The sequence below is a fragment of the Pangasianodon hypophthalmus genome, chromosome 1 (assembly GCF_027358585.1).
Source record: "Pangasianodon hypophthalmus isolate fPanHyp1 chromosome 1, fPanHyp1.pri, whole genome shotgun sequence".
NCBI lineage: Eukaryota > Metazoa > Chordata > Actinopteri > Siluriformes > Pangasiidae > Pangasianodon > Pangasianodon hypophthalmus.
In genome coordinates this window covers 7,551,304-7,570,057 of record NC_069710.1, presented here as the reverse complement: position 1 = coordinate 7,570,057, position 18,754 = coordinate 7,551,304, and the positions used below count along the sequence as shown (strand labels likewise).

At 39.0% G+C, this 18,754-nt stretch overlaps 1 protein-coding gene across 3 annotated transcripts in view; it reads right to left on the bottom strand.

Moving 5' to 3' along the window:
- Positions 1-18,754, bottom strand: part of LOC113526984 (E3 ubiquitin-protein ligase HECW1) — an 80,387-nt gene that overhangs the window by 2,740 nt on the left and 58,893 nt on the right. For all 3 annotated transcript variants that reach the window (XM_026914450.3, XM_053236362.1, XM_026914451.3), the window contains 11 exons: positions 14,819-14,915; positions 12,374-12,457; positions 10,231-10,337; positions 9,872-9,986; positions 9,620-9,733; positions 6,976-7,128; positions 6,401-6,499; positions 5,663-5,792; positions 5,319-5,465; positions 4,007-4,121; positions 3,070-3,268 (listed from right to left, as the gene is read on the bottom strand). In XM_026914450.3, coding sequence (XP_026770251.3) covers positions 3,070-3,268; positions 4,007-4,121; positions 5,319-5,465; positions 5,663-5,792; positions 6,401-6,499; positions 6,976-7,128; positions 9,620-9,733; positions 9,872-9,986; positions 10,231-10,337; positions 12,374-12,457; positions 14,819-14,915 — 1,360 coding nt within the window. The remainder of the gene's footprint in view (positions 1-3,069; positions 3,269-4,006; positions 4,122-5,318; positions 5,466-5,662; positions 5,793-6,400; positions 6,500-6,975; positions 7,129-9,619; positions 9,734-9,871; positions 9,987-10,230; positions 10,338-12,373; positions 12,458-14,818; positions 14,916-18,754) is intronic.

Here is an 18,754-nt window from a genome sequence, read left to right as displayed (position 1 = left end):
GGGTTGGCATGATTTGAGTAGGCAGTGATGTGTTGAATACGCTCCTTATTCCCATTCGTAGTCTGTTACTTGTTGCTTGAGCTCTGATCCACTTCACATGGCACTGATGAACAGCTATCAGGGGGAACAAATGGAAAAACAGCCAACGAATGGAAACTACATTTACTCCTCTTTTAATAATATACTCATATAAATACATATTAAAATGCATGATAATAAATACATGATAATACATGAAAATGATAAAGAAAAAGACAAGGTAGAGTTTACTCGCACACAATATTTTGTCTTTTTTGTTTGTCTTTTTTGGACATTTTCCTCTGACCTCTGACATTGTTGACATTGTTGACAAGACAGAGCTGTCACTCACTCACTCAATGTTTTTTGTTTCTCCCTCCATTCTGTGAAAACTCTAGAGACTGCTGTGGGTGAAAAATCCTAGGAGATCAGCAGTTTCTGAAATCACACTTTTTCTTCATTTTGATGTTTGATGTGAACATTAACTGAAGCTCTTGATCTGCATCTGGAAGATTATTGGATTGGGCTGCTGCCACGTGATTGGCTGATTAGATAACTGCATGAATGTGCAGGCGTACAGTGTACAGTTCCTAATACAGTGGACAGTGAGTGTGTATGTATACATGTGTGTGTGTATACATACTCACACACAAATATATATATATATATATATATATATATATATATATATATATATATATATATATATATATATATATATATACGCACACACACATACACAAACACACACACACAGTTGTAATTTTGCTTCTGTACACCACCACACCTGAGATTTGAAGATGTGATTGAAGTGTAGACTTTCAGCTTTAATTCAAACAATTACAAAAATTTTGAGCTTTAACAAAAATATTGCATTAACTATTTTATCAGTTTTATTAATCATTTAGGAATTATAGAACATTTTAATTACCACTTCTTGATAAAGGCCAACAATTAGCAATTTTTCTATATATATTCTTAAGGTTTCTAATTTATACTGTTTTATTATTTAAGTGGAATTTTTTTAATCACAACATTTAATGTTTAACTCATTAAATCTGGAGTATACTATCAATAATATACTATCAAACATGTGGCATTTCTATTCCTTATGGACTATGAGAAGATAACCTATAGCTATAGGGAGCAAAATAATTTTTTAACCCCAAGTTTAACCTAAATCAGGCCTGAAAAAGAACACTTTTTGAGTTAGAATGAGAAATGTGAATCAGGTACCCTTTCTTCAGGTCATAAAACTGATTTGGGACATTTTAAAGATATAAACTATGATTCCGAGTGAAGGGGATCTGTGATCATGCTGTGAGTGAACACTGTCCCGCAGCTAGAGAGGACATGTGAGAGTGATTCAGCATGTATCACACACTTAATCTCAACTTAAACACCTCTGGGCTAAGAGCTATTTGTACTTTACTGAGTATGAGTGAGTGGGTGACCTTTTTGGGTGTTTTTATGGAAGATAAAATGGTCACTTATTGCACATACTGCTGATATGTGGAAATGTGAACAGACATTGTACAAAACTATAGACCTTATATGGCACTATCTGACAATTATGTAAGAAATAACATGACAGACCATGCTGGTATATGAAAATAATCCATGCTGGGGTGGTGGGATACAGCCTGAAGCAAAACAGAGGGCCATTAACATGCCAAAGTGTATTATTTTCATATAACTGCATGGTCTGGAGTGTGTGATTCTGCTTATACCACAGCCACTGGCCAGTGATTACAATGTTTAATGTATTTCAACATATTAACAGTTTATAGTTAGATTTAATCTTGTGGAACGTCAGAGAGACAAGTTTGTTCCTGTTCTCACTTACATTATAGCCATGACAGCCAATCAGTCATTTTCTCACCAGCATCTACTTCTCTCTCTCTCTCTCTCTCTCTCTCTCTCTCGGAAAGCGTAAACTCCTCTGTCATGAAGACTTCGCTGAGCTGTGAAACCTTGCAAAGCACCGTGACTTTTAGAAAGAGCTGACGCCTGAGACTCCTTCCAAAAATGTTAAATATCTCCTAACAAAAACTTCACCACGTCAATGATTCTACGTTTTCTTTGTTAAACAGGTTTTTAAGATCCATTCATTATTAGTCTTACATTATGTGCAGCGAGTGCTGTACAAGTCCCTGTGTATGAGCTGTTACTATAGAAACAATAACGAACTAGTACCAATGCATTAATATAATCCTAACATTCATGATACAGCAAGCATGACTGCCCGAGCCGTGCGGTTATACAGAAATAATGCACACCTCATGACCAGTCAGACTTGAGAATTCAACCACGCTGTCGTATAAGACATTTTATACAACAATGTGATTGAATTCATGAATCAGAAGGTGTAGATTTTCTACAACAGCACGGCTCGGACAGTAGTTCCAGCCGTAACATAAATGATACGTTTATTTTAATGCGCTCATTCTAATATGTTCTCATTTCTATAGTAACAACTCATTCACATGGGCTTGGACACGGTAGTATGGTGGACAATCCACATGATCTAAGCCAGAACAGATTAAAACAGATTAATCTGTTTAATCTAAACAGATTAAAAAAAAGCTTCTTGCTATTTTACCCTCTACGGATCCATGTCATTTATAAATGACACAAAAATTTGGTAATTTTAGAATTTAAAAACATTCCACCAATTGCTTTTCACTTTCATAATGGAAACTCCTTTTTCCCTTATTGTAATTAGCAATAATTAACTAATTAACTGAACCTTATATGGTCTCATAATAGCAGACGCTGATTTCTGCTCCCTCGTGCGGTTGGTGATCATTTGAGGTAACAAAATGCTCTAAATTTTGCATAGTTCCACAGCAGGTTTTGTCACTAACTGTCAGTAAGGTGACACATATCTGAAGGCTGAATATTCACAGTGTTTCTGAGTCACTGGAATGTTGCTGAAGCCCTAAACACAAGGTTCATCCTTAAACGTTATCTAGCAGACACACCTTGCAGAAAAATTCACAGCAGCTTGATGGAACTTGATGGATTAATGGGAATGAAGTTTTTTCATACCTGGGTAGAGAGGTGATCTTGCCCCATTTCTCGATGCAGAAGTGGCGTGGGCCGTTGCTCCCACGCAGAGCCGCGAAGCCCTCGTATGGCACGCTGGACGTACCCGTCACAAACTGCAGCAAACGTAGCCTCTGTTCGTTATTAAAGTGCTCCACCACCGCCCAAAACCACCGAATCACGATGTGTCCGTCATGGTAGCCTGGATGGAATCATTTATCAGAGAACACATTCATCTCCTGCCCCTGTCAACATGACTAAAATGTGTTATGTGGACTTGTCTGTGAAAGGTTAGTAGTGGTGTCACAGTTATGGATGAGGTCATTCCACCACAAGGCAGAAGGTTCAAGAGAATATCACTGAGGGTTTTTTTTTTTAAAACCAATGTCAAAAATTCCACTTATGGCAATAAACTGTGAGTGAGACAAACAGATGGCTTGTTTTGGCAGCAAAGGTTGGACAAGGTGTTTTGGACTCCAGATTGATTGATTGCAGATGTCTTGAGTAAAAGCGGGTTAAATGGCTCAAATGGAGCAGATAATTAGCATGGGCAATTAAGAGCTCAGGCTGTAATAAGGGCCAGATGAGTGTTTTGGCAATCCCACCACAGCGCTCTTGGAGGTTAATGACTTATGGATGTTTATGAATATTTTTGGCATGGAATGTCATCTACTACAGCTGACATTTAGATGAGAAATAAATAGAGCACAGAACTGGGCCTCTGCAACAGGATAAATATCAGTGTCACTGCTTTTTGACAGCCCTGCTGCTGTATCAAGACATATATGAATTATTTACATATTTAAATGACAGTTCTTGGTGACCAGCTAGTGTGACAGAGCAGCATGATGTTATATGACTCACTCAAGACACATTAGGAGTACGCCCCAGCTCATAAAATGTCAATGCCAATATATTCATTGAAGCATTACACTCTCACCTCCTCTATATTCTGTGTTGGACCTCCAGTCATTCAGGTCGATTTCTGCTGTTCCTGCAATGACCAGCTCCAGCTCCCGAGCATCAAAAACCGACACCAGACGTGAATCTACCACCTGATCGAAAACATAACTGGTACAATCAAGCATTCCTACATGTGAGATATTGTAATTTCATTTTAGAAAAGTTCTCAGTCAGGCTCCATTATTAACAACTGATGTCCTTGGGTTATTTGTGGGCCTATTCATCCATTAAATAAGGGATAAAAAAAACAATGCTGCATGCCTTTATAGGAAAGTAATCAAAGACAGGGTGCTGCAATGGGATCATTTTCCAACAGCATGTCCTCAAGTGTTTTATTGCTCTTATACCACAGCAATTTGCCAATGCTAACAATTTTTATTTCTTAGAGAACAACACATTGTAGTAGGTAGTGGAAAACTTAAAGTTACAACTTTACCTGTGACACTGGAGACTCCTTCCAAAAATGCTAAATAAAATGTCACTATATCTTCACTATATCAACAATTATATGTTTTTTTTTAATCCATTTACATGGAGTATCTGCCATACAAGTCTCTGTGTAAGTTGCTAGTATAAAAGCTAACATATTAGAATGCATTTATATAAACCTATCATTTGCCTTGCAACAAGATCTACTGACAGAGCTGCTGTTCTGACCAATCAGGATTAAGTCTTCAATAATAATAACAACAATAATAAATATGTTGGAAATTAACCATGGAGTTTAGTATAAATGTACGTAAAGTACATAGTTGGAAGTTAACTATATTTTTTTCACTAATGTATGTTGACCCTGCCAACATTATTGTAATTAAACTCTCAGAAAATGCTAAACTGAACCTTTCCTTGACACTGTGGTAGTGCTCTCAATGTTTTAATTTTGTAGCTTTAGTATGTATAGTGTCTTTCGTCTGGGACAGTGTACATAGTGTACCTTTAAATCTTTACTCTAAAGGCTAAGATACATCATTGGTCCTAACTATGTACCATAAATAATCTTTAAGGTATACTGTATTTACAGTTCCAGGTATAAGATACACACTAAAGAAACAGAAATAGCAAAAAGGAAAGTGTAGAATTCAGTGTAGTGTTCAGTGTAGAGTATCATCCTCTTGTTCCATCTATCATTTCTGCCATATTATTCTGACATATATTTATTCATTTGCCATATATTTTTATTTAAATAGCTACACCAAAAATAAATACCTAGCTAAAGATTCATATTGGTTTCTACTACTGTTGTATGAATTTCAATATGAACTGTTGGTTGTTCAAATGTGCTTGCGTACCTCATAGAAACCCCGAACCAACGCTTCTGTCTGCTGCACCACCCCTCTCTCCACCCTCCACTTGGCCATTCTCTCAATGTACTCCTTCTTGTTCTTCTCTGTAACCTGGATGTTGGATCCTCCTGACTTCAGCTCCCTCTCCGTTACCTGTGTACATAAAGCACTGTTATATCGCCCTTTGGAACGTACTGTGTTTATTATGAGTATTTTTCCACTATGGATTCTGAGATCATTTGTGTTTACTGTGAATAAAATAAAAAAAACTGCAACAAATTTCCACACATGATAGAAGTTTATTTCATATTGAATCAGATGTATCAATATTGGGGTAAGGCATGCAGTACCTGTCCAAAGACCTCCTCATTCACAGTGAAGGTCAGGTCCAGAATGTCTGTAATATCATTATCTTTCATCCACTGCAGGCTCTGGTGGAACTCCTCATCCAGATACTCTAAATCACTCAAATCAGTCGCTCTGTCCAGAATAAAGCACACATGCAATGTTTGCATGCATGTTAATCTACTGCAATTAAAGTACAGTTTAAATTCTAATCTAGACCGGGGTATTCAAATACATTTGAAAAGGTCCAGTTAAAAAAAAATCCTTGTTTACAAGAAAGCTCCAGATAGTGAACTAACATGAACAGCAACCGTTACAATACCAGTTAATGTGTAACCATTATGGCTATAAATAACACCATTTGAAGTGGTTAGTTTTGTTTGTAACAGTGCTTTATGTTATGACTTTTGACTAGTGCCATGGACTCTAAACAGATGAGATACACTGATTCTGAATTTGATGCAAGGAGTACTTCCTTTTCTTCCCATTCCTTTTTAAATATTCTTTGCTATTCTATTCAAGCTATTATGTTAATTCACTGATCAGACCAGAGACAGTAAATAAAATGAAAATGAGATCACATGACCTATCGCAGCACCTATGGCAGGATAGAAATCTTCCTCTGACACACATGAAGTCATCTTTTTTTAGGTCTCAGTAGATCCTTTACCAAAATCATAATTTAAGTAATCATAAAACAGGTGATCTAGCCGGGTTTAATGCGTGCTGAGCAGAAGACTCACAGTCGAAGGAGGGCTTTGTAGAACGGCCTGGTGAAGAATGCATCCAGTAGGTACTGATGAATCAGTGCCAGGCCCAAAATACGTCCACTGAAGCGGAACCTGTGCGGCAGGACAGCTTTAGTGAACACACTTACATCACCTAATGCTCTTATATAACTTTACTTACTTAGGTACTGCACTTGGCGCACTTTTATCTGACTGGCACACTCTTACATGTAATCCATAACATATAAAGTGTTAATACAATATCATCTTAATGTATTGCCTGATTTGCTAGGTATCAGCTACAGGTAGCCATATATATTAGCAGGTTTTTTTTTCCTATTAGTCACCCTATAAGTGGGAACATTCACATCAATAGACAAGAGTTTGTCTGCCATTCCTGTGAAGCAAATATAAAAGATAAAGATAAATAAAAGTAAGACACTTATCATTGATTTTCTTTTCTTTCATCACTATTTCTTCAACAAACATGACATTTTGTTTGTTAGTCATAATGTTAAAATAAGTCATATAAAAGTGAGAAAGAGAGAGCGAGAGAGAAAGAGAGAGAGGGAGAGTATGGTATGACACACCATTCTAAATGGTTCTCTACGAAGGCAGACATGGGGCTAATCTGGACGGTGTAGGTATCGTTGGCTGAGTACTCGAACAGGCCGTAGTATGGGTTAAAGAGCTCCTGAGACAGCAGGAAGAAGAACTCCCTCGAAGGCCCGCTGTAGTCCAGACTATACAAGACAAAGAAACCAAGTGACCAGAACTAAGCATGAAATGTTTTATTACTAGGATAAAAATATATCAATAATACTACCAAAGATACATTGTAAACTAAAAATGAATATAAGTCAAAATTTATGTTGAACACTTAAGTTTGGCCTTATAAGACTTCACGCAGCATATTTTTATGATTAAATTCTTTTTAATGTAAATTAAGCTGCTGAATGCTGGATATAAAAATCTTCACTGCACGGGATTTGCCGTAATCGTTGAAGAAACAAAGAAGAGCTGGAAATCTGAGTCAGTATTAAATATGTGGCTACTAAAAGTTATTGCATCATAAATTGCAACAACCAATTCCATTATTATGCATTTTTACACTGGTTTCAGTTGGGGTGGGTGTGTTATGGTGGTATCTGTTAATATACACGTGCTTCGGTGTCAATTGGTGTCACTAAATGGTTTTTTTTGCAATGTATTATTCAATATAGAAAAGAATTTGATCTATAAAACGTGTTTGTGATTTTATTTACAAAAAAGAAACATTGTAACCCGGTGAATTTGAAGGAACTTAAAAGGATAAGAAAGTTTTGGTTACTTAAGTAAAATAACTTAAGTAAAATTGTAAGGTGAAAGAAACAATTATAATTACAATTATGTATGTATTTTTTAAATTTTTTAAATAAATTTTATAACATTGATGTTTTCTCACATCCTTGTGTGTATATATATATACACATATATATATACATACATATATATATACAGTCAGGTCCATAAATATTGGGACAGTGACACAGTTTTGGTAATTTTGCCTCTGTACACCACCACAGTGGATTTGAAATGGAGCAGTCAAGATGTGACTGAAGCGTAGACTTTCAGCTTTAATTCAAGGGGTTTAACAAAAATATTGCATTAACCGTTTAGGAATTACAGCCATTTTTTACAGAGTTCCTCCATTTTCACAGGCTCAAAAGTAATGGGACAATTGACTGATAAGCAGTTTCATGGCCAGCTGTGGCCTGTTTCCTCCTTATATCATGATAAATTAAGGAGATAAAAGGTCTGGAGCTGATTCCAAGTGTTGAATTTGCATTTGGTAGCTGTTCATGGGAACTCTCAATATGCCGTCCAAAGAGGTGTTGATGCAAGTGAAGGAGGCCATCATTAGGCTGAAAAACCAAAACAGACCTATCAGAGAGATAGCAGAAACATTAGGAGTGGCCAAATCAACAATTTGGTACATTCTTAAAAAGAAGGAATGCACTGGCGAGCTCAGCAACACCAAAAGGCCTGAGAGACCACAGAAAACAACTAAAGTTGATGATTGCAGAATTCTTTTCTTATTGAAGAAAAACCCCTTCACAACATCTAGCCAAGTCAGGAACACTCTGGAGGAGGTAGGCCTATCATTGTCAAAGTCTACAATCAAGAGCCACCTTCATGAATGTAAATACAGACGGTTTACCTCAAGATGCAAACCGCTGGTAACACTCAAGAACACAAAGGCCAGATTAGACTTTGCTAAAAAAACCTCTAAAAAAGCCTGACCAGTTCTGATGCAAGATTAACTTGTACCAGAATGATGGGAAGAGAAAAGTATGGAGAAGGAAAGGAAGGGCTCATGATCCAAAGCATACCACATCATCCGTCAAACATGTGGAGGCAGTGTTATGGCATGGGCATGTTTGGCTGCCAATGGAACTGGGTCACTGGTGTTTATTGATGATGTGACTGTTGATAGAAGTAGCAGGATGAATTCTGAAGTGTACAGAGCTATACTTTCTGCTCAGATTCAGTCAAATGCTGCAAAACTGATAGGACAGCGCTTCATAGTACAGATGGATAACAACCCAAAACATACTGTGAAAGCAACCCAAGAGCTTGGAAATTAAATGTTTCCCAACTGAGCTGCTTTTCACTTACTGAAGACAAATCTGAAGGCAGAATGACCCACAAACAAGCAGCAACTGAAGATGGCTGCAGTAATCATCTCAAGGGAGGAAACTCAGCATTTGGTGATGTCCATGGGGTCCAGACTTCAGGTAGTCATTGACTGCAAAGGATTTACCTCCAAGTAATAAAAATAATCCTAATATTTATGATTATATTAGTTTGTCCCATTACTTTTGAGCCTGTGAAAATGGAGGAACTCTGTAAAAAATGGCTGTAATTCCTAAACGGTTAATGCAATATTTTTGTTAAACCCCTTGAATTAAAGCTGAAAGTCTATGCTTCAGTCACATCTTGACTGCTTCATTTCAAATCCACTGTGGTGGTGTACAGAGGCAAAATTACCAAAACTGTGTCACTGTCCCAATATTTATGGACTTGACTGTATATATATATATATATATACATATACATATATATATATATATATATATATATATATATATATATATATATATATATATATATATATAATTACATGGTGTGAGAAAACAGCAATGTTTTTATGGTGGAACCAGACCGGAAGTGCTGTAATGCCACGATTCATACCCTTCCTCTCCCACAAACGTGATGTAGAGTTTATTCCTCTGGAGCTCCTTGCGTGAATATGCCATCACATGATTAAAGGTGCCTTCGAGTAGGTGCTCTCTCCTGATGATCAACCTTTCACAAAAAAATAGATGTTTGTATCAGGACAGAGGGCAACTGTTTAGAGCTGCTTTAATTTTATAATGTAACTATCAACTAAAAACTAATCCCAATGTCACACACTTGCACAAACACAAACACACACACACATACTTGATTTTTCCTGGCCCTTGGCCATAGCCCTTGGCTTCAAGCTTCCTGTAAAAATTGCGCAGCTTGGCTTCAAAGTCCCTGCGATATGGAGCAGGTGCTCTGGCTCTCTGCAGTCCTGCCAATACAAACACACTGTTAGCTCTAGGTTATGTGTCTGTATTAAATTATTCCTAGTTGCAAAGTATTCATTATACAAGCTACTGAGAATGTCAACAGACATGAATAATATTCTAGCTTCAATAATAGGTTTTGTAAACAAAATCAGTTCCCCCACCTTTATCGACAAGTTCTTGCCAGGGTCGACAGTATCATCAATCTACAGCTTTTTTTTTTTTTTTAAGAGTACAGCATACACATACCTGGTGAATTCTGAGGTGAGGTTCCAGGAGAGCATCTCGGAGAGAAGTTGAGGCCAGGGTGGAATGGGTGAGCCGGGATATATGACATAATCTCCTCTTCAAACAGACTGCAGAGAGATAAGAAACAGAGCTGAACACCGGATACTACAGGATGCTACAAGTTAAGCTTAGCTGATGACCTCAGAATAACATATTGTGTGTTATTGTTGTTTTTCTGTATTAGTGTAATTACTGCATGTTAGCCATCTTCATCCCATAAAAATATAAGCTGTAGCTTATGGCAGCATGCATTTTTCATTTAACTACAAATATAAGCACCTGGAGTTCACTGGAACTTTGAATGGAATTGGGTTCTATGGTCAGAAGAGACCAAAATTAATTTTTTGGCAACACGCATGGAGGGTTTGGCATGAAAAGGATGGTTAAGTAGGACACATACTAGCGTACTGTTAGGGTACAATGAATCACGGCCTCCATGAAGTACCAGGAAGTTTTAAATGAAAATTTGTCTGCCAAGAACAAATCTCTGCCAAGAAGCTACAAATGGGTTGCGGTTGAATCTTCAAGCAGGACAATGGTACAAAACATCTACCAAATCCACACTTAAATGGTTCAATGGCCACAGAATCAAGCTTTTAACAAGACCATCCATGTGGCTTTGTTAAAAACATACATTTTGAAAAGGCTGATTTTTTTTTTTTTTAGAATTAATTTACTTCAATTAAAGGTTCAATATTTTGGGTCCCTGGAGGACTAGTGGTTAGGCCATGGCACTCTCACTGCCACGGCCTGGGTTTGATTCCCGGCCAGGGAACTACGACAGTGCACTCCCAGTACCGGTCCCAAGCCGAATAAAATTGGGGAAGGTTGTGAGAGGGAGTGTATCTGGATTAAAAATTGTACCATATCACATATGCGGAACAATGATCCGCTGTGGCGACCCCTAACGAGATCAGCCAAAAGAAGAAGAACAACAACAACAATTAAAGGTTAGATATTTTCAGTGTAATTAAGCAAATTATCCACAAAAACATTTCCCATAATCTATCTACATCAATGATACCAGTAATTATGAAACTGGCTGTATATGTTCTGTGCTTGCATTGTCTTTTGGCTCACTTGTACACTATATGGCCAAAAGTTTGTGGACACCTGAACATCACACCCATATGTGGGTCTTCCCCAAACTGTTGCCACAAAGTTGGAAGCACACAATTATACCGAATGTCTCTGTATGCTGTAGCATTACAATTTTACCTTCACTGGAACTATGAGGCCCAAACATGTTCCAGCATGACAATGCCCCTGTGCACAAACCGAGCTCCGTGAAGACATGGTTTGCCAAGGTTGGTGTGGAGGAACTCGAGTGTCCTGGACAGAGCCCTGACCTCAACCCCACTGAACATCTTTGGGATTAATTGGAACACCGACTGCACCCCAGGTCTTCTTGCCCGACATCAGTGCCTGACCTCACTAATGCTCTTGTGGTTGAATGGACAAATCCCCACAGCCACACTCCAAAATCTAGTGGAAAGCCTTCCCAGAAGAGTGGAGGTTATAACAACAGCAAAGGGGGACTAAATCTGAAATGGGATGTTCAGAAATCACATATGAATGTGATGGTCAGGTGTCCACAAACTTTTGGCCATATAGTGTAAATTCTCTTTGCCTCACTTGGAAAAGTGTATCTGCTAGACAGGTAAATGTAATTGTAGTTCCCTCTCTAGTACTAGACTAAAGAATCTGAATGGATAATTATCTCTCTCACAGGATAATTTAGCACAAGTCTAGAACCAGCATGTGTTTGAAAAAGCAGTTTATAATCAGTTAATCATAGAAAAGCAGCATATAAACATTAAATCACAGAAAACAAGACAAGAAATGTTCAGTCATGGAAAACCAAACCAGAATCATTAAATCACACAGAGAGTAAATCAACTTCAACAGGTACTTGTTTTAAGAAACCTAACAAAACAGGCAAACATGCAGTTAGATACTGATATGACTACAGAGATTTACTGCACTGCATGCTAGCCTGTGTGTGTGTGTGTCAAATCACTGTTAAGGACAAGATTAAGGCTCGGCACTGAGGTTTACGCTGCATGAGCTCTCACTTCGTGGGGCTTTATTAAAGGAAACACACCTTAACAACATAACCAGGTCTGCATCGCAAGACAGCTTCTCCACCCCCTGTGGCCCTTCAGTCCTGACGTAATGGATCTTCTCCCTGCAGGAACAAAATAGGACACTCAGGATATTATTCTGGTCCAACTCTTCAATTTTCGGCTCCTTTTTATTTAGTCCTGAATGGCTCGAGGAATGTTAATTGTGTTTAAACACACAGGTAATGCATTTCACCTTGCTGAATGGAGCTGTAATAGGTGGCGTTCAGGAATGCTTTTAAGACAACGATCAGAAGTCCACATTTGGAAGATAGGAATCTGTCTCAGTGTGTAACTCTATACTGCAAAGCCCAACATAAACGTTTCTCTTATCACATTTGAGGACAGCAGCCATGTCATCCATCATCCACTGACAGTAAACACAGTAGCATGTACCATATAGTACTGATGCATAGAAGATAAATTACGGTGACCCAGACTCATCTAAGTCGTCTCTCAGAGATTGTCGTAGTGATCACATGATCATTATACCTGTCCTATCTTTTCTGTAAAGATAAATGTCATGACCTATGTTTTCAGTAATATGTCCCTTCCTGTTTTTTGCTCCCGCAAATATTTCTAGGAAACACTGACCTTTAAGATAAATATTTCTTAAACTTATATTGCATTCCAAAGTTAGACTCTACATAGGTAAACAACATTTTTGGGCTGCATAACACACAGTGGTGAAATAATTAAAAGCTCATTCATAAGACAGCTGCCTTCTGAGGTCCTTCATTTTGGCCAAATCTAAGGACAATCCCGGTATAATCCTGCAATTGTGCTCACAGGACACAAGTTCCACTAATGTTTCGATAAACACGGTGGACCAAACTGTCACTCTGTCTGAGGAGCATATTTACAATTAAAACTGAATTATCTGTCTGTGAACATACACTATATGGCCAAAAGTTTGTGGACACATGACCATCATATTCATATGTGGTTTCTGAACATCCCATTTCAGATTTAGTCCCCCTTTGCTGTTGTAATAACCTCCACTCTTCTGGGAAGGCTTTCCATTTGATTTTGGAGTGTGGCTGTGGGGATTTGTCCATTCAACCACAAGAGCATTAGTGAGGTCAGGCACTGATGTCGGGCAAGGAGACCTGGGGTGCAGTCGGTGTTCCAATTCATCCCAAAGATGTTCAGTGGGGTTGAGGTCAGGGCTCTGTCCAGGACACTCGAGTTCCTCCACATCAACCTTGGCAAACCATGTCTTCATGGAGCTCGGTTTGTGCACAGGGGCATTGTCATGCTGGAACATGTTTGGGCCTCATAGTTCCAGTGAAGGTAAAATTGTAATGCTACAGCATACAGAGACATTCGGTATAATTGGGTGCTTCTAACTTTGTGGCAACAGTTTGGGGAAGAACCACATATGGGTGTGATGGTCAGGTGACTATAAACTTTTAGCCATATAGTGTATCTGTGTTTGTGTTCAATGACACGTAGCTAGCTTATTAGCTAGCAAGGCATATGTGTTATTCTGAAAACTTTAGCCACTACTACAAAACTACTCAACCAAGTCAAGTGGAAATAAAGAAACAATGATCTATGTCTGAAGACAATGAAGGGCAGGATTTCCAGGTCCTCAGTTTTCCCATAATTGTGGCTACTTTTGGCGTGGTGCTCCAGATTGATGTCTTTTGATTCCAGTTTGGAGTTTAGTAATTATATCAGTGTAAACCAAATAGGTAAGAAGTTTTTAATACAATCAAATAAATGCATGGTTTATTACATACTTACTCTATGCGGGCTGTTAGAAATAAAATGGAAATGAATTAACAGATGGTGTATCAGTAAAAAAATAAAGGTATGGAAACTATAGTAGACTCATATGAAATAAAAATAGTATTTCTTACTGTATGAATGTGTTTCTTGTAAGACAGCAAATTGGTGTACTCATTCTAAAAGGTATTCTTTATTTAGGGCAATATACAGTACATGTTATAATACATGAACCTGGATGTTTAAGGAAACATTTTTAATGCTGTTAAACAGTTGCAGTGGTAGCTCAGTGGTTAAAGCTTTAGGCTACTGATTGGAAGGTCACGAGTTTAAATCCCAGCACCACCATGCTGCCAGTGAAGGTCCTTCAACAGGAGCAAGGCGGTTAACCCTGAACTGCTCAGTTGTACTCTGTGTTGATTTTTAAGTCACTTTGGATAAAAGTATCAGGTAAATGTAAAATGATGGTTTGGGGTGGTCAGAGTTTAAGTTTTATCGGGCTATTTTTTATTTTTTTTTATATATCACACAGACCTGACACCGCTGCTGAAGGGCGTCCCAAACGTGATAGTTGTCAGGGTCTGTTTGGGTGTTAAACTAATGCTCAGTGACACAGGCACTTCAGTACATGATTAAGTGATTTTACACTCCATTCTCATACAGAAAGATTCTTATGAAGTCGGAGTACTCCTCACCTGAGTGTGTGATTGCGGGCCAAACTAGGCTGCCTCTCCTGCAGCAACTCCAGGATGTTCGGCTGGCGTAGAAAAGCCACAATCTTTTCATTATATGCTGTAACAGATAAAAAGAGGGGTTAATCTGCAGGTAGGTCATGCAAACAGAAAAATAAAGAACAGTGGTTATGTGTTAGTCACATACTTGCTACAGTCATATGGATGGTCACAAATTAGACTAGGACACACCCTGGCTATGGCACCAGTGGTTTCACCTGACCACCACAGAGCATGACTTTTTCAGCATGTTACATAACACACCAAATACCCCATAGGTAATATTCACATTTATACCACCTCAATTCGATTCAGCTGAATCCAGTTTTATTTGCACAGCACATTTAACAATAGAAATCGTCACAGAGCAGCTTTACAGAAATCCGGATGTAGATTTAGATTGCTAATGAGCAAGCCAGGGGCCACAGTAGCAAGAAAAACCCTTGAGAAGAACCAGTCAAAAACATAATTAAAGCATGACCACAGGCATGAATAATGGCTTTGGAGAAGCTTATGCGCTAGGTTGTTAAATAAAAACAAGAAAAATGAATGACATGGATTTTAACACGGGTTGCAATTTGTTTGGGGAGCACAGCTAGGAGCAGAGGATCCTGGCATCAACCACTTCACATTTAATCACTTTAATAATGTTGACAGGGATGACCCACTGGGAAAAAAAAAAATTCAACATCACTGGAAATGTTGAATTTAATTTTCATTAGCTATATGCTTAGCTCCAGCTCTTGCAACTGACAACAAAGAAAAGATGAATGTCACGCTAAACTATTAATTAGAGCATATGACAAAGATACATCATATGCTACTGCCATCATCAAAACTCCAACTGAGGGAATATCTCTTCAAAGAATGGTGTTCATTGCTCCCAGTACAGTTCCGAGGTGCATTGAAGCTCATGGTTGGTTTTTCCTTTAATTTGTCACCCATCTGCACATGTTAAATCTTTTGATTTCTTCAAATATCTGTCTTTTATGATATCAGCTCATGTTAACTGTTGCACTTGATTGTAATTATGCATAAAGTAATTTAGTAAGTTAGCTAAATAAAATAATAAAACATACAAAAACTACGTGCCATCTTATTTGGTGGAAAATACCACTCCACTTTACATCATAGTGTATTTTGCCTTCAGTTCATTGGTTATTTTCTGACATCAGAACACTCACTAATGTGTTATTTCAGGCTTATTTTATTTCCCAAATTTTCTCAACTGGAAATCTAGGTTATGTGTCCACATTAAGTTGTAAAGTCCTACCAGTTGTTTATCCACATCTCTGCAATTGGTTGCAACATTTATCTGTCTGATTAAATGTGCTTAATTTGTGCATTAATCCTCTGCACAAGGGATATTAAACACTGAGGGCTGACAGATGGCAGCCTCCTGGAGGGCCATAACACTGCAGACCATAGCATTTTGTCAGAATTAATACCTTATTCAACTCAACTAATTACAAAACCTTCATGCAGTCAACTGGCTGTACTGGAACAACATAAACACAAATTGTGTAGCACGTCTGTGTGACATTTTAGCTCTACAAAGAAAGGAAAATTCCCTTGGCATTGTAGCCAGCTTTGCAGGGTTGATTTTCTGGTAAAAAGCTTATTTTCTCCTCTGAATGACTGCACAAAAAGAATGGCTAAGTGCAACTCTGAAAAGCTGCAGGTGTGTACTTTCTCTCTCAAGCTGGAGTTAATGAGGCCTTCCAAAAGCCATCAGCCATTTAGAGTTACAGCCCAGTTACAGCACTTCCCCAGCGAGGGTTTCTCTCTTCTCTCTAAAGGAAATCCTGAGGCAAGACATTAGTAAATTTAGCTTAGCTATTTCCCATGCACTGGCATCGACAGCCAGCATTACACTGAGGAAGCATCACATTACATCTTCTTGCTCGCAAGCTAAACGAGCTGCTTTGATAATTGAATGATTCGACAGGCAGAATATCAGTGCAAATACACACTTCAGGTTCCATGAAGATGTGATCATTATTTTGGCTGATAAAGGCTGATAAAGAAAACGAATAAAGATTTGTTCAGTTTCCTACACGCATTCAGAACAAGAAGCACATACACACACACACACACACACACACACACACACACACACACACACACACTAATCAACCAATCATTAAAACCACCTGCCTAATATTGTGTAGGTCCCCTTTGTGCCACCAAAACAGCTCTGACCCATCGAGGCATGGACTCCACAACACCTCTGAAGGTGTGCTGTGGTATCTGACACGAAGTAGCAGCAGAGCCTTTAAGCCCTGTAAGTTGCAAGGTGGGGCCTCCATGTATTGAACTTGTTTGTCCAGCACATCCCACAGATGCTCGATTGGATTGAGATCTGGGGAATTTAGAGGTCAAGTCAACACCTTGAACACTTTGTCATGTTTCTCAAACCATTCCTGAACAAGTTTTGCAGTGTGGCAGGGCACATTATCCTGCTGAAAGAGGCCACTGCCATTAGGGAATACTGTTGCCGTGAAGGTGTGTGCAGTACTTGGTCTGTAACAATGTTTAGGTAGGCGGTACGTGTGAAAGTAACATCCACATGAACGCCAGGACCCAAGGTTTCCCAGCAGAACATTGCCCAGAGCATCTCGCTGCCTCTGCCAGCTTGCCTTCTTCCTGTAGTGCATTCTGGTGCCATCTCTTCCCCAGGTAAGCGACGCGCACACATCCAGCCATCTTAAAAAACGTAAAAGAATACATGATTCATCAGACCAGGCCACCTTCTTCCATTGTTCCATGGTCCAGTTCTTATGCTCATGTGCCCATTGTAGGCGCTTTCAGTGGTGGACAGGGGTCAGCATGGACACTCTGACTGGTCTGCGGCTACGCAGCCCCATATGCAGCAAGCTGCGATGCACTGTGTGTTCTGACACCTTTCTATCATAGCCAGCATTAACTTTTTCAGCAATATGTGCTACAGTAGCTCTTCTGTGGGATTGGACCAGATGGGCTAGCCTTCGCTCCCCATGCACATCAATGAGCCTTGGGCACTCATGACCCTGTCGCCAGTTCAACGGTTGTCCTTCCTTGGACCAATTCTGGTAGGTACTAACCACTGCATACCAGGAACATCCCATAAGACCTGCCGTTTTGGAGATTCTCTGACCCTGTCATCTAACCAACACAATTTGGTGCTTGTCAGAGTCGCTCACATCATTACGCCTGCCCATTTTTCCTGCTTCCAACACATCAACTTTGAGAACTGACTGTTCACTTGCTGCCTAATATATCCCAACCCTTGAGAGGTGCCATTGTAATGAGATAATCAATGTTATTCACTTCACCTGTCTGTGAAGTGAATAACATACACACACGCATTATATATACAATCTATATGGACAAAAGTATTGGGACACACCTCCATGAATTCAAGCATGGTCCTGTGATAGGATGCCACCTTTGCAATAAGTCAGTTCGTAAAATTTCATTCCTGTTAGATATTCTACGGTCAACTGTAAGTGGTATTATTGGAAAGTGGAAACGTGTAGGAACACCAGGAACTCAGCCATGAAGCATAAGACCACATAAAGTCACAGAGCGGGGTCACCGAGTGCTGAGGCGCATAGTGTGTAAAAGTCGCCAACACTCTGCTGATTCCATTGCTGAAGAGTTCCAAACTTCCACTCGCATTAATATCAGCACAAAAACTGTGAGGCGGGAGCTTCATGGAATGGGTTTCCATGGCCGAGCAGCTGCATGCAAGCCTCACATCACCAAGTACAATGCCAAGCGTTGGATGGAGTGGTGTAAAGCACGCCGCCACTGGACTCTGGAGCAGTGGAAATGTGTTCTGTGGAGTGACAAATCACGATTCTCTGTTTGGCAGTCTGATGGGTGAGTCTGGGTTTGGCAGATGCCAGGAGAACATTA